Genomic DNA, 27,635 nt, shown 5'->3' with positions numbered 1-27,635 from the left:
ATGACCCACTATACGACCCCCGGGAGAGGTGTGTTATTTGTCCGATGTGCGTCATACCTTATGAATACCATGATGCACCTGTGCATAAAAGTTTACAGTAGGCGGAGGTACTGTATGCACTCTCAGAGTGGCTTTCTAGTTTATATATCATTCCATCAGATCAACTATTTTTTATTTCCATTACATCCAACCAAACATGTAAAAAATGTAGTTCAAATATTGTATCATCTAGCGCGTACGACCATATACGCTAGATTGTTTACTTTGTTTGTCTTCCTACGCCAAGATAATATAGTTCTACTGTACATGCAATGTGCTTTTTTCTCTGAAAAATATTTATTATAAGTGCCAAAAAAACGTTTTGAAACGGATGCGTCCAAAGTAGTGTTGAGTCAGACCGGCAGGTCCGCACCGTGTCTGGCTATCGGTCTGCCTTGGGTGCTGTAATTCCAACCTTAAAGACGGCTTGAGCATACCTACATCTCCTGCAATTTCAGGTTTGCTTTGCGAGATGTTTAGAGGAATGTTAAAGGAAAGGAACACCCTAATATTTTACCTAACTATTATAAAAGTAACCCTAACTTAATATTCAGAACAATTTATGTTTAAATCTGATTTGTAGTTTTCTAGTAAACAGGATTTTAAAGCTATTTTCAAGACTTTTGAAAATCGCTATCTTGTGCTCATGGCAGCCTGTTTGTGACGTCAGATACGGCCGATGAAAATTTTAAGATTCGCGGTTGCATTCGGCGCTTCTATTGGCTAATATCCGCTAATATGATTGGCTAATAACGCGACATGCGGTCATGCAGGACGGCGATGACACGGTATGAGCATGCGCTGGCTTGGTAAACAAACCTTCGATCGATCTTTTCTTCTGCAAGCCAATTCGTAAATCTTTCAGCTATTGTTAATCTATTGTTACTTTTATTGCCTAGCTGTTTCAAACGGGATTTGGTAGGGGAATTAACTGGCAAACCTTCCAAACGGAGGCTGTTGGTTGACGATGCAGTGTCTACTTTATTTTCGTTCAACACGAGTTCTAGGCCTAGTACTATTTTAAAAATAAAATACTTAAGCTTTTACTTACCATTATAGGGCATAGGTGTGAAAGACGCTTCAATTGTTGTTGAAAATACTTAAATTTAATATTTTTTGGCACGCGTGTCATTTTCCTCATGTGTTCACTGAACATGAGCAGATAGCTCACTAAAAAATTCCACTGCGCATGACATGTTCTGATTTATTATAATATGTCAGCGAGTGCCGTATAGCATAGTAAGTAATTATCCAGCGTTTAGTGTGCGTCCGATAGAACGCGATTACAGTATGCGGCAAATTTTTTAGTGAGCCAATTGTTACTCGTGCCAGTTGGCTCAGCCGAAAGCTCTAGTGTGCGCCGGGCTGTAGAGTCACAAAAACTTAAGATGATGCATCCGTATTTTGAAAATAAGTAGATAATGCATGTTGGATTGAGTGTTTTTGAGTTTATAAAATAAAGTTCAACCAAATTTGTTTATTCGTACTGTTTTATTATTTTGCTATAATGAGTTGCTGACCGAGAAAGTTGGGGGTGGGTTACTATTTTCAGGTGCCTAATTTAAGATTAATTATAGTAACCCACTACTCTAATAGTGACCCCCCCCCCCCTTCTAATAGTAACCCACCCTAAAAAACAATCAAGGAATAATAACCTAGGGTTACAATTAGAAGATTTACAGTATGTAAAGACAATGAGTTAATAGGCCATTTATTGTAAAGTATACATGTCTATTGTTATTTAATATTATGGTTATGACTATCATTATAAGCGCTTTTCAAAATGAAGAAATAAAATACGATCTCATCGCCGATATGATCGTTTTATAGGTATTTTAGTAAAATTAATAAGAACGTATGACGAATACACACGCACTTCATTTTACTAGAAAATTTATGGCATGTTTCGTTTGCAGGGAAACACGTTATAATCATTAACTCAAGCTTTCTCCAGACTGGTTGGATTGTTTTACAAAGAAATATATGTTTTTCATTTTCTGTTTCAGTTTTATATTTTTTGCATAGGTCAGTTTCTACCCACTTCCATAATTTCAGCTTTGCACTATAATGATAAAATTCTGTGCAACAGCTTGAAATTAAATTGGCAAACTTTGACTATATGTTTAGAGCTAACAACTTTATTAAACCATATTTTATGCTAATTTAACTCAACGCCTAATTCAAATTCCCACTTTGCTTGAGATATTGGAATGGAGGCTTTGTTATTTGCATTACTATAAAATATCGAAGATTTGTTTTTCTTATAAAATAAACTTATATCGAACTCGGTGTTCTCCCCAGGATTCACATCAAGTGCCACGCTTCGGGGGGTGGGCGGTACCATTCCGACACTAAGTACATGAGTCACAGCCCCACCATGGTTGGGGCTGTGGCGAAGCGATTTTTCCTAGATGGCCGGAAATGGTACTCTCGCACGTAACATTCATGTTGAGTGACACCTCTAGTTTGTCCGGAATATGCGATAAGAAAATGTTTTTGCATTCAATACAAACGTCAGGGAGAAGTCCCCGATGAAATAAAACTAGTTTTCAGGCCAACAACTGTAGTTGGCCGGAAAGGACACTTCATAGCCCGCCAGCAAACAGCACGATCGTAGCCTACTTTTTCCGCCGGTAAACATACGCGATAAGAAACATTTTTTGCGTTCATCACGAACGTCAAGGGGAAGTCCCCAATGAAAAAAAAATATGCCTACTCATCAGTAGGACCATGGTAGGACAACTCTGTAGTTGGTCGAAAAGGACACTTCATAGCGCGCTAGCAAACAGCACGATCGTAGCCTAGCCTACTTTTTCCGCCGCGAAACATACGCGATAAGAAACATTTTTTGCGTTCATTACGAACGTTAAGGGGAAGTCCACGATAAAATAAAACTATAGGCCTACTCATCAGTAGGACAAATCTGTAGTTGGCCGGAAAGGACACTTCATAGCGTGCTAGCAAACAGCACGATCGTAATCTACTTTTCCGTCGGTAAACATAGGCCTACGCGATAAGAAACATTTTTTGCGTTCATTACGAACGTCAAGGATAAGTCCCCAATGGAAAAAAAATATGCCTACTCATCAGTAGGACAACTGTAGTTCAACGACGTTGTTAAACAAGATTTTTCGATGATCTGTTGGCTGGATTATTGAGGTGGGTGCGATAAAATATAAATAATATACTTCCAACGATCGTCGGATTGAGGTGTGGATTTAACTTTGGTACTAAAAGTGGACACCCCTAATTTTACACGTATAATGGGCTACACCATGCAGGAACGCACATGGTATTTTCTTATCAGAGGGTGCGTGTACGTCAAAAGGAATTGTTTTTCCAACGATCCGATCCTTCGTCGTACACGACACACACCGTGTGAAATTTCTTATCAGAGTATGCGTGTGCGTCAAATGGAATTGTTTCCCCAATGTATTGAATTGCGTGTGTTTGATCGGATTGGCAGTGGTGTGGTGGGAGGATAAGCTAGGAGTGCGTGTAATTTTTTTTCAACGAAGGCGGTTAGCTCGATTATTGAGGCGGGGGTGGTGCGACTTTAATACTTTCAGTGACCTCCGATTGAGGAACGTTTTTAGCTTGATTATTAAAAGTGTACACCCCTGTATTTTAATGTACGTAACTATCTATACCACGATTTACCACGCACACGGCGGCCGGGACGATATTGTTTTGGTTTTTACACAAATATGTTTAATGTTTTGTCTACTGTGTATTATGCGTTTAGGCAACTTGCAACGAAGACAGGCGATAGTTTTGCGTCTCGTCTGAGTCGTGTAAACAAATCTTCTTGACATTATTTTCTATCTACTTCAGTGGTTTTTATTGTGGTAAAACTCGGGAAGGGCACTCACGGCCAACGCAAAAAAGGGCAGGCCAGTAGTGGCCGTGGGTGCTGTTCATTTTCGAGGGCATTGAGGCCAACTGGGAGGGCACCGACGGCACTGGCCGCGGTAAAATTCAAGGCCTGTACGTTACCGACGAAAGAGTAAATCCCACCGATCCATAAAGAGTCGATTCAGTGTGATATTGAAAACATCATTGATATTTATTTTTTAATACACATAACATTTTTACAAGAAAAACAATACAATCAATCACTGTTTTATTTACAATATACAAGTTACTTAGACGATTCAGACAACAGCCAATACTAGAGATCGAAAGAGAGACATGGCAGTAACAAAACACGTGTTTACATCTCTCGACGGCGGCCGGTGAAAGCACGTCTCAGTTGTTATAACACGCAGTCTTTTGTTTCTTGGCTTGTGGTCATGTCACGTGTCTCGTATGCATTAGGCTCTTTATGCATGCCGCGCCTCAGCTCTAGAAAGTACCTGCCTGTTATTAATCTATTTTTAGATTGGTTGTGGTTGATATTTTTAAGCGTCACGGATAAGGTTTTAAGCGTCACGGCCGACCGTAAAGCGTCACGGTAGACAACCCAAGCGTCACGGTACCGTGACGCTTCAAATGCCTGGGGAGAACACTGTCGAACTACATATTTATCATTTTCATTGGTGATGTTACTATTTTTTCCCATTGATTTGGTATTGCATTGATAATTGAGAAATATTCTATTAAAGCATTTTCTTTATGACACAACTTGGGAAGCAACTCTTGGTATTTTTTAAAGACGTCATAGACATTATTTAAATTATGTGCGATTTTATGATTTTTTATGATTGATCATAGATTAAAAACCAAGCTTAATTTTTTATTGACACTTTGTGAAAATTTAAGTCATATCAAGGGCATGTTTCACAAAAAGTTACACGCGCACGCGCATTTAACATTTAAAAATGTGCAAGAATAATTTCTAACTAGTTTTGAACTTGTCACTACGGACGAGTTAGGTTATCCTGCAGCCCAAATGCCACATGCATGTCATACGTTAGAATATTGCACACAGAAAAACGATTATGCCATTGAAAAAATGTTAGTGTGCTCTCTATTTTGTGTCACTTCTATTCTAAGTATATACAGTTTATACTATATATTGAATACGTACTACCAGGGAAGAGTTAATAAACTCTTTCCTGGTACTACATACAGTGCAGAATAGGTGAAAATAAGTGACCAAAGTTATGGTAAAAATTTGCACGTACGTGGACGAACCGCCAAAAATAAGAATTAAGCCCGTGCTTATTATGTGTGCGATTCCATTTAGGCTAGTCAATCTAGCATTTTGAGTGAAACAAATTGCAAACAGAGATTTTTTTTTTTTAAATGGTTACATATGATAAGGTGATTATTTTTTGAGCATCACAACTCTGACACTCATCCCGAAGGTATGCAAATTAGCTTAAATATGCAAATTAGGGTGAAATTACAGGGTTACCATATCTTAAAAACTACTAATCGAAGAGAGTTCATTTTTGCACAGTCTGGTTCAGAATATATATATTTATATTTGCTCTAATGAGACATTTTACATAAAAATGTCCGGAAGTACCAAATTTTGACCCTTGACCCCATTTCTCAATATTTACATAAATATGTGATTAAAATGTCTGTTAAGACTTTATTTTGGACTCAATGACTTGGATATTGTTTTTCAATACCCCCCATAAAACTGTATTATAATTCCCAAAATCACAACTTCGTCACGCACCTCGAAAGTATGCAAATTAGTAGTACAAGTAATATTAAATATGCAAATTAGGGATTGAAATTACAGCGTTGCCATATCTCGAAAACCGCTAATGCTAGAGTGTTGATTTTTTCACTAAAATATTTAAAATGTATATATTTATATTTGCTGTAATGAGACATTTTACAAAAGTAAGTATGACATTTGACCCTCGACCCCATTTCTCAATATTGCATATATAATGAAAACTAAAATGTCTGTAGAGACTTGCCCTCAAATGACTCGGATACAGGTTTCTAATAGCCAACATAGGAATGTTTAGTAAATCTCAAAATCGGTCATTAGCGTTTTCGAGATACATAAGGCAATTCACTGTAATTTGCATATTTCATATAGCTTGTACTACTAATTTGCATACTTTCGAGGTGCTTGACTTATACTGGCTATATAAAACCTGTATCCGAGTCATTTGAGGCCAAAACAAAGTCTGTACATGTACATTTTAGTTGCATTATATGCAAATATTGAGAAATAATAATAATAATATCCTGGATTTATATAGCGCCTAATGTTGTGAAACCTCTAAGCGCTGTACATAAACTAATACGAAAAAAGGGAATTCCAACCATGCCAAAACAAAGGCGTGATTTTGGGAATTACAAAGCGGTCCTATGCTGACTATAGGAAATAGGAGTCCAAAACAAAGTCTCTACAGACATTTTAGTCGCATTATGTATGCAAACATTGATAAATGGGGTCGAGGGTCAATTGTTGTATTTCCGGTAATTTTTTCGTAAAATGTTTCATTAGAGTAAATATAAATATGTACATTCTGAACAAGTTATTGAAAAAATCAACTTTCTAGCCTTAGTGGTTTTTGATATATAGGAACCTGTAATTTCACCCTCTAATTTGCATATTTCATGTAACTTGTACTAATAATTTGCATACTTTGGAGGTGAGTGATACAGGTGTGATTTTGAGATCTACTAAACAGTCCTATGTTGGCTATTAGAAACCTGTATTGGAGTCATTTGAGGGCAAAACAAAGTCTCTACAGACATTTTAGTTTCATTATTGCAATATTGAGAAATGGGGTCGAGGGTCAAATGTCATACTTCCGGTCAATGTTTTGTAAAATTTTTCATTGGAGCAAATAGAAATATGTACATTCTGAATACGGCTGTGAAAAAATCAGCTCTCTAGCATTAGTGGTTTTCGAGATATAGGACAACTGTAATTTTTTCCCCTTATTTGCATATTTTATTTAAATTGTACTACTAATTTGCATACTTTCGAGGTGTGTGACAAAGGTGTGATTTTGGGAATTACAAAGTGATCCTATGCTGGCTATTAGGAACCTATGTCTGGGTCATTTGAGGGCAAAATAAAGTCTCTACAGACATTTTAGTCACATTGTATATGCAAACATTGAGAAATGGGGTCGAAGGTCAAATGTTGTACTTCCGGTCATTTTTTCGTAAAATGTTTCATTAGAGTAAATATAAATATATACATTTTGAATAGATCAGTGAAAAAATCAACTCTCTCGGACTAGTAGTTTTTGAGATATGGTAACCCTGTAATTTCACCCTAATTTGCATATTTAAGCTAATTTGCATATCATCGGGATGAGTGACAGAGGTGTGATGCTCAAATTTTGATCTCCTCATCATATATGACCATTTAAAAAAGAAAAATGTCTGTTTGCAATTTGTTTCACTTTGGGCTGTTTTTTTTGCTAGATTGACTAGCCTATTTTGAGCGCCAGACTGGGCATATTCTTGGCTGCGCCTACAAGTTAAGTTATATGTAGGTCTAAAGCCTAATGCTAAATTCTGCCTAAGAAATATCGGGAAGAAACAGATGAATTTTAAATTTAACAAAGTAATTACCTCAATAGTATAATTTAACATGTTTAATTTTATTTCCCTTTCGATTATTCTAACCGTAAGTTACACTTCAAATTGAAATATATGGAATATACGGCAACGCTGACCAAAGCGCGTTGCGGCCCAGGCCCGTATACAGCATTTATAATGGGGGGGTGCGATCGAAGCGAGCAACAATGGCGGGGGGCCAGGGGTTGTTGTGGCTTGGGCTAGTTGAACGATGGACACCAGAACTTAACGCTTTCATGATGTTTAAAGGCCAACTTAGACAGCGTCGATTTTCCAGCAGCTTTCCGCTTTCTAGCTTCCTGCTTCCTTCCCATGTTTAGGCGCCGTATTCGATAGTGTCTGTATTTACCGCCGGTTGTCTGTATTTCCAGCAAATTACCGCCGGTTGTCTGTATTTCCAGCATGCAAAAACACTTTACCGCGTACCGCGTACATGAAGCGCTAAGCTATTGCTTGTCGTCACATGATCGACTGCGCATGTTTCACATCGAGTTTGTAGTCAGTTCAGATTCCGTAATTTAATTACCGGTATTTTTTCATTTTATATTAACATATTTTTGTTTGTATACCATTGATAATGTAAATTTTGTATATATATAATGATTGTCTTTAGTTAAACAAGACAAGAAAAAATACCAACAAGGAAATAGTGGACCTTTTGGGACTTGGGGGGGTGCGTCTGCACCCAACGCACCCCCCCTGGATACGGGCCTGCGGCCGCCTACATAGAATTGGTTACGGCCGCTGAATAACAAATTTAAAGCTTCTTAAATTTATTCGTTACATTTCTTCATAACATACTTGCTTTATAAATTAGTAGATTGATAAATATTCCACTTTAAAAATAATTTAATAAATCGGTAAAATTGATGTTTCTAAGCAAATATTCCATGAGAGGCGACATTTTTTTACCTGTTTCGTGTGCGGGCAAAGACTAGTTCCGAAAAATGAAACAGTCCACTGCAGGGGTATCCAATCATTACTTAACGCGCTAATACATGCATACCATGCACATTGCCTGGGCGACGGTAATTTAGTAATAAGCGGAGAACTGAATCCCCCTGTAAGGAAAGTGGTAAACACTGATATTTACAGTAGAGAATATTTTTTTCAGTGGTTGGTCTTGTTGGCCTCTTCACACGATGTCCACGCAAAGTCAAATAAAAAAATGTGGTTTATCCAGAAATATAAATTAGCTTCAATTCAATACTAAATTAGCCAGATTTTGATAATGAGAAAGAATTTTATAATCGGAAATTCAATTTTTATCGGAAAAATTGACATTTGAGGCAGATGTACATAATAATAATAACCGATTTACATATCAAAATAAAGAAATTTAAAAAAAATTAAATATTTGCAACATGCGACTGATCTGGCTTGTCCCTGCCACATATTCTTAGACACAAAATAGAAAGCACACTAACAACATTTTATTTTCTTCAGGTCATAAGAGCGTAATCTTTTTTCTGTGCACAATATTCTAACGTATAATATTATAATATTAATGATATTACTGTAATCGTTTGAGGTACAACCCACACGTACTTCAACCTCAGCGGTTCCTTTGGCCCAAGGGGTTTGCCATCAGCCTGATTTAGTTCTGAGGACAACTTTGACAGGCATGGACGCTCCAGTTCGTGTCTATTCCCATCACCTTTACTTACACTTAAACTCTTCATTTGGGTCCAACCATGGTGCATATGATCTCGTACTTTCTGTGGTTGGTTGTCCGTCATTTCATGTTGGCTACTGGGTTTTTCTCGTCCATTGTTATTAGGACGATCTTGTCCGCTATTATTACTATTGATAAATTTGGTTAATTGGTTCAGCGCTCATATTGAACCGCTCATCTATACTTCCTCTCGAATAGCTTGCACATGCTTGCGGCTTTGAATAGGCATGCTCTGCTATATTCAATGCCGCTAAAATTGCATTGTCCAGTGTCTTTGGACAGGATCTAACGATCCCCTCTCATACATCTGTTAATATCACTATAAATATATTTGTAAAATAAGTGTTCATACATTTTACTGTATTATTAGTTTAAACAGTAAATACAAATTAAGTAGTAGGAAGGAAGGCTGCATAGTAATGCAAGAATCTAATAATTAATGCTCATTAAGTAATTGTAAAAATAATTTGTAATAGAAAAAGAATTCTTCTTTCACCCTAATTGTTTTACTATCTATAACTAAATACAATTAACTTGGCTTGAAGTTGCAGTGCACCTACAGTAACAAGTTCAATTAATTTTAATAACAATGATTTACTTTAAACATTTCTTTTTTCAATTCTTCAGTTCTTATTCTATTACCTAAAGTATAAATAGGTATCCCAATGACAAAATTTAAATTAATTATTACATTTTTTCTTTAAAATACCCAAAAAGAACATTTTGCAATTTAAATTATTAAAATCTGATTACCCGTTCTAAAGTTATGGTTGTAAAAAATGTATGATTTTTTGTTGGTGCATTTCTGAAAGGAACAGTACAATAATGACTTAAAAGTTTTGAATTTTGTTAAACCTATAGATATCACAGAGTTGTACAACTGTAATATTTTTGGAGCATGAACGAAATATATTTTAAAAATGATTGGTCCGCAAAGGTGGTCAGAAAGCATTTTGCGCCCATTTTTGCAGAATGTCTCAAACAATAAGAACCTGCAGTTTTTCAATGATCTATAACTTTTGAACTATTGTATTACTTCATTTAATTTGTTTTTATTTGTTAGAATATAGTTTATATTTTATTGATATAATTATTTGATTCTTAGGGATAATTTGAAATATGAAAAAAATAAAAAATTCTGACGGCCATCAAGCAATCATGTTTGAAAACAGGCGGGGGGTTTTCCGAAAATCGTTTGTAGTGCGAAAATTCGTCGGTTTGCGATTTGGACTAATTTTAAAGTACTGTTTTCGCTGGAAATACTTCATCAATTTTAATAAATAACACATCTTAGTGAATAATAAAAAACATTCTTTTAATATACTTAATTTTATTAAAATGCAATCAAAATTAGTGTAGTAATTTTAACATCATAGCCATATCAATTTTTCAAAACTGCCACAACACAATGTGCGTTCATTGGGATACCTAGTATAAATCCCCTAATTATGTGGTTAAATTGCTGGATATCTATGGATAAAGAAAGGTCATGGCTCATTACTTGTTGCACTCAACCAGAAATAGTCAAATAAGAGCTTTCAAAACTCGCTAAGTGTGTCCAATTGGTTTATTTTCTACCAATTATAGTTGTATATATATTATTTTCTTCCATTTTAATGATTGAATGTTCTATTGCATGCTCAGCTCTTTGTAAACAAAATAACTTTGTGCGCCATCTATACCTGCCCTGCTTTAGAGACCAAAATATGAACACCTCATTTTAAAAAGCCCAGCCATTCAATTTAAGATAAAAGGAGCAGATTAATTTGATCAGTTATTTATTGTTACTTAAGTGATAATAAAATTGCAAGACAATCGCAGATGTATTTTGAAGAGAGAGACTTTCTGTGGAGTTACTTTAAAATATGTGTACCAAACTTTGCAAGCAAAGTGCCAACCCTAGTAGTAGAGCAGTTAGTGCCATAAAAATAGCCAAGTTGTGCACTTTATTACCAAAGCATGAAACTTGCCACAAAGTTTCTTTGATGTATATAGATTAAAAATATCGGGGGGTGCCAAGTGTCCAACGTCCGGTATGGCGGCCATCTTGATTTCAAAATGGCCACCATAAAAACAAAAAGTGTTCATATCTTGGCAACTATAAACAGTAGAGACTTGATTCTGGTGTTAAATTGTTCACAAACCACATATTTCTATTTGCTCTAATAAAATGTTTCGTCAAAAAATGACCGGAAATGACGTTTCTCCCAGTTTGACCTTTGACCTCTTATCTGTATATCTCAGTAACTACTGATCATTTTCAATCGATTTTGGTGTCATTTTGTTCAGAATAGAGACATTTATATTTGTTGTAATGAAATATTTTCACATAAAATGACTGGAAATACAATTTATAACCTTTGACATATATAATATGTGAACATACTGTATGTGGTTTACATTGGTATAAATGCACCTAATTTTTTTTAACGAAATAAATGACACTGCAAAAATGACCAGGAATTATTATTCTGAATTTTTTACTTTTAGACAGATCACTGAGAAACAGCAATCACTGAGCTCATCTATGCCGACTTGTTTGCTAAACTGTGATGTGTCAATTGTTAGATAAAAGTTTTGGTCCTCTCTCCATCATCTTTTTTTTTTTTGCAATGTATTATACCATATGGACAATTGTCTGAAATAAAAGTTGAATTGAATTGTTAGATGCCATTTGGAAATATTTTTGATGTAAAGTAGCATTCTTTCGTTGGGCTCTTTGATGTTGCATATGAGACAAGTTCGGAAAGTTTTCATTTTCATGAGTTAAGAGAATACCGTCTTTCAAAGTACTTACTACAAACTTATCCTGCATTTGTGCAGTAGACCTACTTTCATTAGTCAGAAACTCAGATAATTCTTGTTCATTTTCGTTGCATCTAAAAAAATGTACTCCATTTTTATGGTAATGGGCCTTTGCTGTAAACCATCTGAATCCTTTTCCTCGATTTTCTCTACTCATTGATTTTTTAGCAAAATCCGAACCAAATCAATTCGTAAAAGACATCTCAATATAATTATTCAAGTAATTCTCAAATTAGTGACATGGACCTACAATATACTGTTCTGTACAAGACCTTTTTAGGCATCCACTTGTGGACTTTCACTTTGAAGGTCTTGGTCTCCTAATCATACAAGAAACAATGTCTGATTTAATCAATCAAAGTAGTGGGTCCAGACAAAGAAGGGGGTATAAGACCATCCACAGACAAAGAAGGGGATATAAGACCATCCACAGACAAAGAAGGGGGTATAAGACCATCCACAGACAAAGAAGGGGTATAAGACCATCCACAGACAAAGAAGGGGGTATAAGACTATCCACAGACAAAGAAGGGGTGTAAGACCATCCACAGACAAAGAAGGGGGTGTAAGACCATCCACAGACAAAGAAGGGGGTATAAGACCATCCACACACAAAGAAAGGGGTGTAAGGCCATCTACAGACAAAGAAGGGGGTGTAGGACCATCCACAGACAAAGAAGGGGGTATAAGACCATCCACAGAGAAAGAAGGAGGTGTAAGACCATCCACAGAGAAAGAAGGAGGTGTAAGACCATCCACAGAGAAAGAAAGGGGTGTAGGACCGTCCACAGACAAAGAAAGGGGTGTAAGACCATCCACACACAAAGAAAGGGGTGTAATACCATCAACAGACAAAGAAAGGGGTTTAATACCATCAACAGACATAAAAGGGGGTATAAGACCGTCCACAGACAAAGAAAGGGGGTTCAAGACCATCCACAGACAAAGAAGGGGGTATAAGACCATCCACAGACAAAGAAGGGGGTGTAGGACTATCCACAGACAAAGAAGGGGGTGTAGGACCATCCACAGACAAAGAAGCGGGTATAAGACCATCCACAGACAAAGAAGAGGGTGTAGGACTATCCACAGACAAAGAAGGGGTGTAGGACCATCCACATACAAAGAAGGGGGTGTAAGACCATCCACAGACAAAGAAGCGGGTATAAGACCATCCACAGACAAAGAAGGGGGTGTAAGACCATCCACAGACAAAGAAGCGGGTATAAGACCATCCACAGACAAAGAAGGGGGTGTAGGACTATCCACAGACAAAGAAGGGGGTGTAGGACCATCCACATACAAAGAAGGGAGTGAAGGACCATCCACAGACAAAGAAGTGGGTGTAGGACCATCCACAGACAAAGAAGGGAGTGTAGGACCATCCACAGTCAAAGAAGGGGTGTAAGACCATCTACATACAAAGAAAGGGGTGTAAGACCATCCACAGACAAAGAAGCGGGTATAAGACCATCCACAGACAAAGAAGGGGGGTATAAGACCATCCACAGACAAAGAAGCGGGTATAAGACCATCCACAGACAAAGAAGCGGGTATAAGACTATCCACAGACAAGGAAGGGGGATATAAGACCATCCACAAACAAAGAATGGGGTATAAGACCATCTACAGACAAAGAAGGAGGGGTAGGACCATATTACCGAGGAAGCATAGGCCTACAAAAAGAAGATGCAATCAAAATAGGCCTACCACTTGGAAAACAATAAATTGTAGAATAACTGAGGCTTGATTGTTGAAATATAAAGGGTTCTTTGTAAGGTCATTAATAATATATTGATATAAACACGATCATCATACTATTCATTTGACATTCAAATACAGTCTATCTCGAAAAGAAGCTCATACTATCACCTTTTCGAGGTTTTACGGTATTCCATAACATGTATGTTATTTCCTCTGTCAAACTATTAAAACTTTTAGCGAATCAGAAGGTGCCAACATCATTGAACTAATGGTACCACCAAGCACAATGTTTACCAATTTTATGTACTATATACAATTTAAGTCCATTAATCATTTAATATAATTACGCCTATCAGGTCAAAGTTCAAAATTAGGTGCATTTAAGACCACCAAAAACCACATACAGTATATTCACATAATTAAAAATCAATAATTAAATGTCAAAGGTCATAAATTGTATTTCCGGTCATTTTATGTGAAAATGTTTCATTACTACAAATATAAATGTATTTATTCTGAACAAAATGACACCAAAATCGATTGAAAATGACCAGTAGTTACAGAGATATACAAATACGAGGTCAAAGGTCAAACTGAAAGAAACGTCATTTCCGGTCATTTTTGGACGAAAATTTTCATTAGAGCAAATAGAAATATATAGTTTGTGAACAATCTGAGACCAGAATTAAGTCTCTAATGTGTATAGTTGCCAAGATATGAACATTTTTTGTTTTTATGGTGGCCATTTTGAAATCAAGATGGCCGCCATACCGGACGTTGGACACTTGGCACCCTCCGATATTTTGAATCTATATACATTATAGAAACTTTGTGCCAAGTTTCATGCTTTGGTAATAAAATGCACAGCTCATGTCATTAACTGCTCTACTATAGGCCTTTTGTTGGCAATTTAGATCATTTACAAGCACATGAGAAAGTTTTGAATACGTAAGAATGGGAGACAAAGGGTTATGATTGAAAAGTAGGCCTGTGTTTTATCTGTCCATGGTCTATCCGTGTGTATGTACTGTATGTGATTATTTAAAAAATATCATACACTACTGTGAAGTTATTATTTTCTAAGAACTAGGTGCTACCTTGGAAAGGAACTGGCCACCCTACCAAACAATGCCGACAGCTCATTACCCTACGTTTAAAAATGAATACGGGACTTACCTTTACCTTTACCTTGGCTTATACCTGGATAGTATGATATTGTGCTATGGAGGCTAATGGACAAAAATCATTCAAAGTACTGTTCATAGTTAAAAAACAAACAATTAAATATTTACTCATTACAGTCGTCTAAAAATAACCATTTTAACTTAGTAGCATCAAATGTTCCACAATGGATAGTTCACCTATAACTTGTTTTTACTCCTTTTAATATCAGTTTATTTTTATACCTACTGTACTCTTCTCTAAGAATAGAATAAGTAAATACTACAGACTTATATTCGTATCATGATTTTTCATTTTTGTCATTTTTCATTTATTCATTTAGCATCCATTCAACAATACATTTAAAATTTTTAACAAAGAAAAAAAAAACAAACAATTGGAATATTAAAATTGATTAAAACCAAAGTGAATGGATGCAAGGACGACCCATAAAATCGACATGTCAATTTATTTCCAATGGGGTCCATTGCAAGAGAAATCGGAGATGTGAAAGTGAACAAGGATCATAAGAAAAGCATATGGAAATGTGAAAGACTAATAAAAAACACATATAAAATGTTAAAAAGGTAATATAAAAAATGTACAATAAAAAGATATATATATAAATATAAAAAGTGAAGAGCAACAATATCATAAAACCGGAAAATATAAAATCAGATAGGAATATCAACGATGAGATACTTTCTTAATTTAATTTTAAAAATAGATTGATTATTGATGGATTTTAGATCATTGGGAAGAGCATTCCAGTCCTTGATTCCTATATTGTAGAAAGCTTTAGTTTCGATACCCCTAGCTTTGTGAACAATAAAGTTGTATACACTGTTCCGGGTGAGGTGACCATGAAAATTACAGACTCTAGAAAATTGAGAATACATGTAAGAGGCATGTCGGTTATGAAAAATTTTAAAAACATGACATAACCTAAGATATTTAACTCTAGTCTCAACATTAAGGTAACCGAGGCTAGAAAGCTCTTCTCGTCCAATATGAAACATATTATTAGCACCCAGAATAAAGCGTGCCATCTTATTCTGATTAACTTGCAATTTACGTTTAAGACATTTATTTAGACTGGAATACCAAGAACAGGCACCATAGTCAAATAAGCACTGAATTAGAGCGGAACATAACTGTTTTCGGGAAGACAGAGATAAACATTGTTTATTCCTATAAAGGAAACGAAGCCTACCGTTAATTTTAAAAATAATATGATTAGCAACACTGGAAAAACTGAGCGATTGATCAAGTTCGATGCCAAGGTAGTTAACCGTTGATCTAGCTTTGATTGTGTGCCCATTAAAGGTAACACAGAGCTCACTCACAATACGTTGTTTTTTCTTGGAGCAAAACACAATAAGTTCAGTTTTACCAGCGTGCAAAGAAAGCCTATTATCAATTAACCATTTGCTACACATTTCAAGAACTTTACCAAGTTTGATAGAAATAACATCTGGGTCAGTGTGAGCAAAGATTATAGCACTATCATCTGCGTAGAGAAGAAGAGTACAATCTTGATCAATACATATAGACATATCATTTATGTAAATTAAAAATAAAATAGGACCTAAAATGCTGCCCTGCGGGACACCGCAAGAGATCTGCCTGGCTTCAGATAGTTCGTGTTCAATACTAACTAACTGGCTCCTAGTGGAAAGATATGATCGAAACCATTCAACACTGTTCACCCCAATCTTGGCAAGTTTTTTAAATAAGATGCCGTGATCAACAGTATCGAACGCCTTTTGAAGATCAATAAGCACCATGCCTGTGTAGAGGCCATGAGAGATATTTCTTTTAATTTGGTCAACAAGATTAATTAAACACGACTCCGTAGAGTGTGACTCTCTGAACCCAGACTGATATTTAAAAAGAAGCTTACAATTATTAAGATAGTTATTTAGTTGATTGGATACGCACCTTTCCAGAATCTTAGAGAGGGCTGGGAGAACGCTAATTGGTCGGTAATTTTCCATTCGAGTCCGGTTCTTTTTTTTGTAGAGGGGAATAATTTTGGCAACTTTCATAGAGTCCGGAACTTCATTTTTAGAGATAGAAATGTTAATAAGATGGGTAATAATTGGCGTCAGCGTTTCCGAGCCATCTCTCAAGAATCTGGAAGAGATCCCATCCAATCCAGTACTAGTATGGGTTTTAAGTCGTTTTAGTTCCTGTAACACATCATCAGTAGAAACAGGAGACAGTTTAAAAGAATTATTGATGTTAGAAAGGTAAAACGACTTAAAGGCATCAGACACAGTACTAAAAATACCACTGCAAGAAGCAAGTTTATTTACAAGGGCAGATGCTACACCAGTAAAATAAACATTAAATTTATTGGCGACATCTTTGGGGCTAAAAAAGCTTTTATCATTAGTTTCAATAATTATTTTAGTTTTAGACTTATCTTTTTGTGAGAAACCAAGATTCTTAAGGTTATTCCATAGCTTTTTTGGGTTATCTTTATTTTCTTCAAGCTTATCTTTAAAAAAGGATGACTTTGCCTTTTTAACCATTCGTTGAACCTGATTACGTTTAACACAATAATTCTTGTATAATTCTTTGTTAGATTTATCATTTTTTAATTTGTTAAGAAATGCATCTCTAAGATGAATCGCGTTTATAATGTCATCATTAAGCCATGGATTAACTTTTTTCTTTAGGCGAACCTGTTTTAAGGGAGTAAGGGTGTCAGTAACATGTTGCATTATTGAGATAAATTTGGACCAAGCAGTATTTGTATCATGACAATTCAGAACATCTGACCAATCAGTTTCTGCAAGCTTATTATTTAAAGCCTCAGTGGAGTAATTTTTCATAGACCTAATTCGGACATCATTATGTTGAACATTTTTCTCACTAAAGAATTTTAATTTCCTAGTACAAAAAACAGCAAAGTGGTCGGATATACCAATAGTAATAACACCTGATTGGTTAATCTTTTCAGGTGAGTTACAAAGAACATGATCAATGGAAGAAGAAGAGTGATCAGATATTCTGGTTTCATCAGTGATTAGTTTTACTTTGTCATTTTGGTTGTATTGTTTGCTTTCAGCGTCACGTCCTTTTGTAATTCCATAACCCTAACCTGGGAAAATTCTCTAAAAACAAATAAAATATAATATTTATTGACTTGAAATTTGTGAATCCGTTACAAATGAAGCATGACAATATCCCAAGCAGAACTAAAATATAATCTAAATTCTATGGTACAAATGGGACTATTTTTATTATAATTTGAATTGTGGTTCTTTACAAAGTAAAGCTAACAATTCTTTGTAAGACTGTGATTGGGTGAAACTTGACAGAGTAAAATTGTGATAATTCACACTTGGTTATAAAGCATTATCACCATGAAAGTATATTTACACTTATTGTCTGATGGCAAACATTTCAAGTCATTCTTTGACTGGTACTTGGACAGGTACAAGGGTATGACTCCAGCTTTAAAAGGTACTGTAATCCTAATTTAATTTATAAAAGTATAAATTTAATTATGTTAATCTTTGTAATGTATATTTAAGGATACTAAGAATATAAAATATTTTTGAAATATTTATCGCATTAGCTTTAATTTGAATTGATATTTGTGGTAAAAGCATAGCATGTACATAAACTGGCATCCTTTCACTACTTATGTGCACCTCATTCATCAATTTGTTTCTGTTTAAATACTATGCAAGCAAATTCACTTGTGATGTTCAAATCCATCATATTAAGGATTACACAATAAATTAATAATAATACTTGCCAATAATTTTATTTTATATTGTAACATAAGACTTTGTAATGGAATGTTTCATGTTAATTACTGATAATATATTTATATATTAATTTCAACTATTATTTGCATTTTTTAATTACAGTACCTGTAGTACAAATTATTGTAATCGTAAACTATAGCTGGTTATAGTTAATTATCTAGCATTACAAAAACAGTTATATTGCAACAGTTTAATTGTAAGACAACAGAGATATATTTTATTTACATGGAACCAGGAAAGCTTGTAATAGCAGCTCCAATCTTTCACTTAATAAAAGCAATACAAAGTTTTCAAAATACTTTAGCGTTAAGTGAAGCAACTTGTTATGTACACAAATGTATGTAAAAAGTAGAGATAAGTATTTTTTTATATGGTTAAATATTAAATACTGTAGAATATGTTACTGTCTTATGCGTTTATTTATCACCATACAAAATCTTGAGTTTAGTTCCTGGTGCCAAACCCATTTCCGACTCACTGAACCGTAATGATCATTGATGCATGTTCGCGTGGATAGAAGTGATAATGATTTGCATTTCAATTGTGGTTTCATAGTTCTGTGTCTTCTTATCTAATCCAAGTTAATCTACAATACTGTTTGTTTGAGAAATCATCTCAACCTATTAACGTAAATTCTCTTATTTATCCCTAGTCATCTTTACCTGACCTTTGAAAAGTGTTTCAGTTTTATTTTATTGGGAGTTTTGTTATAAAAAAAAACACCATTTTTGTACAAAATACATTCTAAATATTTAACTGTATTCTTGTGTGTAGCTTATAAATTAAAAAAATGAAATGTGTATAATAGTAATACTGATTTTCTTCAAATGCTAATATGATTGAAGTTCTCCGAAAAATATGCTTGAAGTTATAAAGATTATCATCATTGTTTCAAGTTTTTATAATCACGCCTTATGGAATAAACACCGAGTAAGATAGAAAAAACTATTTGATTTATAAAATAGGAAATTTAATTTTATAGGAAAGTAGATGGCAATGAAAATTCTGATTTTACATTTTTATTTAATAATTTCTTTCAGTCATCAGGAAATGTATCCTTTCTTTGAGAATAAGTTAACGGATGAAGTATACAGTTGTTCCTTTTTCTTCCAAGTCATTCATTTTTAATGATATTTTTTAAAGACTTGTATTTAACTTGTTTTGTAATTTTATCTGATCAATCTTTATTTCTTTGTATTTTTGTAAAGGGTGTTAAATTGATGTTTTACATGACAATGTAAAGTTTGAATCCTGTCAAAAAAGCCAGTTAAAATGCCAACTGGAGAGAACAAGAAGTTCAATAAAAATCCCAAGTAAGTTTTAATTGATTGTGTAACAAAGGCATAACATTTCCTGTTGTAAATTATTGTTCTGTATTATACTATTTAGATCATTTAATGTTCATATTTCTTTTTTTTTTATACATAACTTATGAAAAGAACACATACTGTTTATGAATGATTTTGTTATTTCAGTTGAACCTCCATTAGCGGCTGCACTTTCAAAAGCCTGTTTGTTCTTCCTATCTAATTAGTGTATTTGGTACCTCCCATAACCGGCCACCTCCCGTAAGCAGGTTGACTTTTGAAAACAAAAATACAATTTTGATACTTGGATTTTGATCGACCATTTTCATATGATAAAAGCTTTTAAAATTTGTCTGATAATCAAATAATACTATATAGATGTACCTAATCATGTTATTGTGGAAGTTAATAAATTGTCATATGAATGAATGAAGAAAAAATAACAAGAAATATTCTTACAAAAAAACGCAGCTCGCTTGTTGATGTAGCAGTTTTAAAGATGTATTGTCCCCCTAAAAAATAATTTTTTTTAAAATTTGTTTTTGAATATGTCATTTTAATGTCACATAATAGTTATTCACTTTAACCAAAAACTAGATCGAAAAAAAAAGTTATTTACCTGAAAAAAATGTAATTTTTTAGTGAAAAATATTTAAATTGTCTGCAAGACAATGGTTTTTGGTTAAAATTAAAATTTACAGAAGTGAATTACTTTATTAAAACCTGCAAAATTACCTACTTAGAAGTCTGATTTTATTAATCTTCATTTTTCATGTTTTTGGGGGACAATACATCTTAAATAATTGTTCTTTCTTCAGAAATAATGATTTATTATCAATTATTTTTGTTTAACAATCAGTAGTAAACATTTTGTGTAACGTAAATATATAATCAAAAGTTCATAAAAATGAATGAAATCTACTGCAGAATAAATATTTTTTTAGCTTATGTGAAAGAATATTGATTTAGCAAGAACATATTAAAATATAGGAGAAAATGGGAACCGCATTAGTGCGATGCGCTATTTTATTAAATGGGATTAACTAGTACAAAAAAGAAAAAAAAAATTTTTTTTAATTCAAGTGGCCATATGGTGACGTCAGAACATCCTGTAGGTACAAATTGTACATGAATTGATATCTACAACTCATTAGCTTCCATAATACATTTTAAAATTTGCATTAAATTATCTATTCTTTAGCACACAATTATTAAAGTTTAACATGCATGTGCAGCGTTATTTTGCAATTAAAGTTCATCAAAATGAATGAAATCTACTACAGAAGGTATGGAAAACAAAATTCAATTGCAAAAAACATATTTCTACGCTTTGTACGAATGCAAACATTTTTTAAAATTTTGAAATGCTCAAAATGACCTGAAATGTACGCGGAATTGATTAGAAATAAATTTTGCGCATTTTGAAATTTGCATAGCATGCTATTTTTATCATGTCAAAATTTGCTCTATATTATGAAATATACTTTTTTTTTATGATCAACCATAACATTTCATTAAATCGCGCGTAACTTACGCTGCGCGACTCTTAAAGTCATATAACAAAGTTTCTTGCATATCTACAGTTAGAGGTCAATCTTCTGTTATACAATCTTATGTTATTATAAGAATTAGAGATATGCTGCAAACAAAATTCATGGAAAGAAAGAAGAATAAGATAGGAAAAAAATAAGAATCTGACAATAACAAGGGGTTTTGTGTAACATATTTTATTGTTGTAAATATAGGTTGTTTTTTTGAAAAGGGTAACTAATAAAAGGATCACTGTATGCAAGATTATTCCACAATGTGGGTCCGGTGTATCTTATATTGTGTTTCATTTAATTTGTTTCAGCTTTTTATAAATAATAAAAAACCAACATAAGTTGGATTTATGAGTAGGTAAAGACAGTTTAATTTAAGATCGTGTGTGGTGGTAATTGAGAGACGCAATAGACGGCCCCAACTATCATCAGAAAAGACATTTATTATCAATAAAAAAAATAACATTCTACTTTTTTTTAACTGTAATACTTAATGGTACAATCCGATGATAAGATGTCCTCATTCGTTGTTTTGGCTCGAAATTCAAACAAACATTTGAAAATGTTACCGATTTAAGGCTTTAACTAATAATGTTTGAATTTAGTTAGGACTAATTTTATTATTGTTATTGTCATTCAATAAAAAATATACAGTGTCTTAATAATTTTCTATTTTAGAGAGGATTTGAGTCGACTTCTAAAGCTTCTAATTACACATCCAAGTAAACAACAAGTAAGTTTGATGTTTTACTATTCTTGTTTGTGTATTTTATTAAAGTAAATGTGTAAACATTTCAATGCCATTAATATTTTGAACATAAACTCTCACATAAATGTTGCAAACAGAGATTTTTCTTTTTTAAATGGTCACATATGATGAGGAGATCAAAATTTGAGCATCACACCTCTGTCACTCATCCCGATGATATGCAAATTATCTTAAATATGCAAATTAGGGTGAAATTACAGGGTTATCATATCTCAAAAACTACTAGTCCGAGAGAGTTGATTTTTTCACTGATTTATTCAAAGGAAGTACAACATTTGACCCTCGACCCCATTTCTCAATGTTTGCATACACAATGTGACTAAAATGTCTGTAGACACTTTATTTTGCCGTCAAATGACCCAGATTTAGGTTCCTATTTACAATCAAGCATTTTTAATGTATTTTATCACTTCTTGATATGTGTCTAGGGGGTATTATTTGATTCTACATGTAACCATTACACCTAGTTTTTGCCATTAATGATTATTTTATTTTTATTTTCTAGTTACCATCATTAAAACATGAAGAGAGCAACAACAATAACAACAACAGTCCACCACGCAAATGCAATAATGTATTGCAACATCACAACTCAGAGGCTAGAGCATTAGAAACATTCAGGTAAAAAAATATTACTTTACTATGTGGACCCTGGGAAATAAACTTGACAAAGATCATTTTTAGCAATTCTAAAGGGCATTGTATTTAAATTAGATCAAAATAAAAAATGTTTTTTATTTTTTTATTAATGATACATGCTTATGAAGATATGATTACAAACATGATTTCTTTAAATCGCGTAATGTTTCATTGCGCACAGTGACAAAATAACCACATCGATTCCTGGCCATAAGAAATATACTCTTGATTTGACGTAGCTAGATGAAATTGATCTCAAGATAATTGACGGACAAAATAGTGCTAAGGAAAGAATAAATAAATAAATAAAGATCCTGATCAAATCAATAAGGTTATATGCATGATTACTGAAAATAATAGCCCGTAGCCAGGATTTTTACAGGAAGGTTCTTTTTTCCCAAAAAGGGCACCTCCCCCTCCATTATGGGGATTACCCCCGGGTGTACACCACAACACCCCTCTCCTTTTTTAATAATATTTAATATCAAACCTAGATCAAACATTAAAGCCAATGCTGTTTGTCGCCTGCCCCCTGGCAAATGCAAACAGCCCGATGTGTAACAAAGCCTTGAGTCAGGCAGTCACATGCAAAAAGCCACAACCTACTGTAATGTAATGATAAATTTATTGGAATGATGAAAATAAGTGACCAAAGTTATTCACGCTTTTGCGCATGATGACGTCATAACCAATTTAAAATGGTAAATCATGCGAAAGATAATTGATTGACCTATCCAATATCATGTTATGTTTTAAAAAAGGCATAGTTTTGATGAATTTTTGAGTTTTTCCATAAAAAACACAGAAAGTTAGCGCATAATATAAATTACACTTTTGCCAAGTTCCAATTTAAATTGTTTAATGGTTTTCGATCTATGTTAAATACGCGAAATTCATAAAATCGCGCGTATCTTACCTGACACAATCATTACAACCTACAAATAGGAAAATGTTGGATTATTGATTGAAATAATAAAATGTTTTTATTTTAACAGTTCAACCTATCAGAATGAACGGCTCTTTAGCAAACATCATCTATCCAAGCAATTTGACCAGGTATGTTTTCATATTTTGACAACAGCACATTCTTCATTTCCAACCAACAGTTCAAAGAACAAATGACAGGTTGATTTAATCAAATATACACAATAAAGGTAAACAAGAAATATTTCTTACAAAAATGCTGCTCGGTTTTTGGACGTAACAGTTTTAATTATTTTTCTTCATTAAATGATTTTTTTTTAAAATTGATATTCTCTTTTTAATAATTTAAGAAATAATGATTTATTATCAATTATATTTGTTTGACAACCAGTTAACATTTTGTGTAATGTAAATATAGTCTGAAATTAACAAAGTCCTAAAAGTCTAGTCCTAAACTTAACTATAGTAGTAGTACTGTACATGCTAGAGGTGTGACTCCCTAAGGCCGGAGTGACTCACATACCCAACATTTCAGTAACATTTCCCAGCCGCCTACAAACGTACTCACTAATCAAACACTTCTTCATATATACACACCATTCACCAAAAATATATCGATTATAATATTCACTATATAAAGAACAAAATAAAGATAAAAAACATAAAACATATAGACGCAAAATTATGTCAATTGTGAGTCAAAAAAGGGAGTGCTGTTTCAATTTGCCTTAGTCATTTCTTTTGAGATTCAGTCATAGGTTGGGTTTTTGGGTTTCAAACTTGTTATCGTAGGCCTTCTTAAATGTGGGTTATGTTCGCATAAGCTCAAATCTTTATTGCGATTTAATGGTTGATTCTGATTTCGCATTGATTTTTCGGGGTTCAAAATCATTTTCTTTAGTACATTACCCAAAATCCTCTTCATTCTCGGTTAATTCTGGAATTCCATTAAAATTGTAGATTGTTTCGCTGCTGACGCCCTTCCATGTTGTCAAGTTGTCTTTAATTATTTCAAGATCTTTGTTTACTGTTCTCTACCATGTCTTGAACTTTACATCCAATGAAGTCCGAGTGTTCTTGGAATTTTACATTTATTGTTTGTAGTTTGATCTCGACTTCGCAATTGTTATTTTGAAAGAATGGCAATTGTTTTTTTCTGTTCCACAATTTTACTAATAACATCGCAGACAGTAGCTTTAATATCTGATACTGATACTTTTCGCTCTCATGAGAGCTTTCATAGTGCTAGCCAGTCACTGATTACCAGCAGTATGTTTGTGGTATTCGTCAACTCATAGACACGCTTGTATTTGTCACCTTTCATATTTATTCTTTCTTACTTTCACTTCAGTACTAAAGAAGGTTAGAATAAATGATTGAGATGCATTTAATATGCTATTTTGTCATATTCAATTTTTCTGTAAAATCAATAGAAGTATCAACAGAACTCATTTGTTCTTTTCCTATTGGAATATTGTACATTAAAATTAGACCAGACACAGCAATTGTTTATGACAATTTTGTTTATTTTACAGATATTTTCAGCCCTTGTCAAAAGTCGGCTTTGTTCAAGGTGAGTACACATTCATCTAAAATATATGATTGGGTGGCTACGGTCACGCTAGCCATTGGCGTTTTCGCAAACGGCGATTGGAGTTGATTGATATCTTTCGCAAAACTGGCGAAAATAATTTTTCCTTTCATTCGCCTAGGCTCTAAGGCCTGGCTCCGAATAAAATTGTCTTCAACAACATCGCTAAATACATTTTTCTTTATAGTGAGTGGTCTGAGAGAGCACCAGCTGAAAACCAACTATGCATTTTGATATGTCTACGAATATTTCTACGGGATACAATTTACCAAGTAAGTTTATATCAAAACAGTGTACATATATTTTTTAACTAATAATAATTAATATATACCATATAATTACATATTTAGTACATGTTTTTTTTTTATTATATAGAAATGTTCAAATAATAAATACATATCTTTGTTTATAGAAACATATATTCAAACTCGATGGAGTAAAGCCATTAGCAGAGGTAAGTTCTTGATCTAACTTCAGAAATTCATATTAATATTCTGTAACAAATTAAGTAAGGGATTTTCCCCATAAACTTTGGAACATCTTCTTCCGCTCGACGCCCCTAGCTATTGTGATGGATTGTAGTTTTTTAACGAGGCCTAGAAAACTTTTGACTATTTAATTATTTTGGAATGATAGTTTCAACTTTCAGTATCGATTATGATTAATAAATTGTGTGATGAAAAAAATTGCAAAGAATTTTTCTTTTTCTGTTGGATGCTAGTGTTTATAGAATAGCCCTAGTTAGGGAAAGAGCTGTAGGGCTACCTGTAGAAGACTGACGAACGTCATGTCAGCCATAACATACATGGAGATAAATTTATATAATGCAATCTGCGTCACAAAACGTGTCAATAAATGGAGATAATACTATACCAAAATAATGTAAACTGATATGATTTTCTCTTCTGGTACTCTTTGTGATAACACTTTGCATTTATATAAAAAAATCACCCGCATTACAAGTATGAACTAAGAATTGTACACTCAAAATATATACATAAAAAATAGTAACGTAAATGTACAGCACGGCATTGTTATACTAACCGTTTTGACGTTATGCTGCTGCATAGTGAAAATACTACAATATATTGAATGTATTATTTATTACGAAAGCTGCATCCAGCATGAACATATTTCCTTTCTGACTGAGATCACATTTAAAACGATAACAGAAAATAGGTTTCCCTAAAGAACTAGCTGGAGAAAACTATCATATAAAACAATGTTTCTCTGTCCCTGAACCAACATATTCCAATAAATATGGCTATATCATACCAAAAATATTCTACAAAATAAACAGCCAGCATCATGTAATTATTATGGTTTGAAATGTCAAAGACCAACTGATGAATGTGGAATTTGCATGTATGGTGGTTTGATTCCTGGTAAAGAAACCATAATACTGTATAAGTATTTTGATGATGTAAACTATTGCATTTTCTATGTATATGTACCTTGGATGGCAAACTGTGATCCTCCAGATTTAGGATGGCGTTTAAGTAAAGGGTAGAATTAAACGACATTAACTCATTACAAACTTTCTCTTTTTCCAAAGTTATCAGATGCAATCAAATAGGCCTATAAATAAGATTGCAATTAACTGGAATGTTCTAGTGCTGTGCATATTGTGGTTTCTAAAATATAACTTCTGATACACAGTTGATGATCTTAATCTGGATGTATTAAATGTTCTACTATTTTCATGAGATTTAAAACATCTTTTTCTGCGGTTTCTATATTTTCCCTTGGAATATGACAATTGAGTGTTATTTTGACATCATACTTGTATAACGATTTTATGATGTCATAGGTACGTTATATGGTAATTTAGATACTAATTAGTTATCCTTGTTATTGTATTGGATCAATATTTTTTTTCCTGTATTATTCTTCTTTCTTTCTTCCTTTTGTTGTAAGTCGCGTTTCTCTAAAATGTGTAAACATAACATTTCATAACTTTGACAACATGTGGACATTTACCTGAAGTTGTGCACCTCCTATATTTTCGAAAGACGTCAGAGTTGCGCAACATGACTTGCACGCGATTTTATGAATTACAATGATTGATCATAGATTAAAAACCAAAAGTCATTTTGTCATATCAAGGGCAAACTTTCTATGGATTAAAAATGGCATGTTTCACAAGAAGTTACGCGCACATGCGCATTTAAAATTTCAAAATG

General features: G+C 33.7%; 1 protein-coding gene across 3 annotated transcripts in view; it reads left to right on the top strand.

Moving 5' to 3' along the window:
* LOC144840147 (serine/threonine-protein kinase Nek10-like) overlaps positions 1-27,635 on the top strand; it is a 73,061-nt gene that overhangs the window by 809 nt on the left and 44,617 nt on the right. For all 3 annotated transcript variants that reach the window (XM_078695842.1, XM_078695843.1, XM_078695841.1), the window contains exons 2-8: positions 19,890-19,994; positions 22,208-22,262; positions 22,804-22,919; positions 23,933-23,993; positions 25,397-25,434; positions 25,640-25,724; positions 25,865-25,906. In XM_078695842.1, the coding sequence (XP_078551968.1) occupies positions 19,954-19,994; positions 22,208-22,262; positions 22,804-22,919; positions 23,933-23,993; positions 25,397-25,434; positions 25,640-25,724; positions 25,865-25,906 (438 nt within the window). In that variant the 5' untranslated portion in view covers positions 19,890-19,953. The remainder of the gene's footprint in view (positions 1-19,889; positions 19,995-22,207; positions 22,263-22,803; positions 22,920-23,932; positions 23,994-25,396; positions 25,435-25,639; positions 25,725-25,864; positions 25,907-27,635) is intronic.

Source organism: Antedon bifida, chromosome 4 (assembly GCF_963402885.1).
Source record: "Antedon bifida chromosome 4, ecAntBifi1.1, whole genome shotgun sequence".
Classification (NCBI taxonomy): Eukaryota; Metazoa; Echinodermata; class Crinoidea; order Comatulida; family Antedonidae; genus Antedon; species Antedon bifida.
Note: the sequence above shows the minus strand (reverse complement) of the source record. Positions and strands in the feature narration are given on the sequence as shown.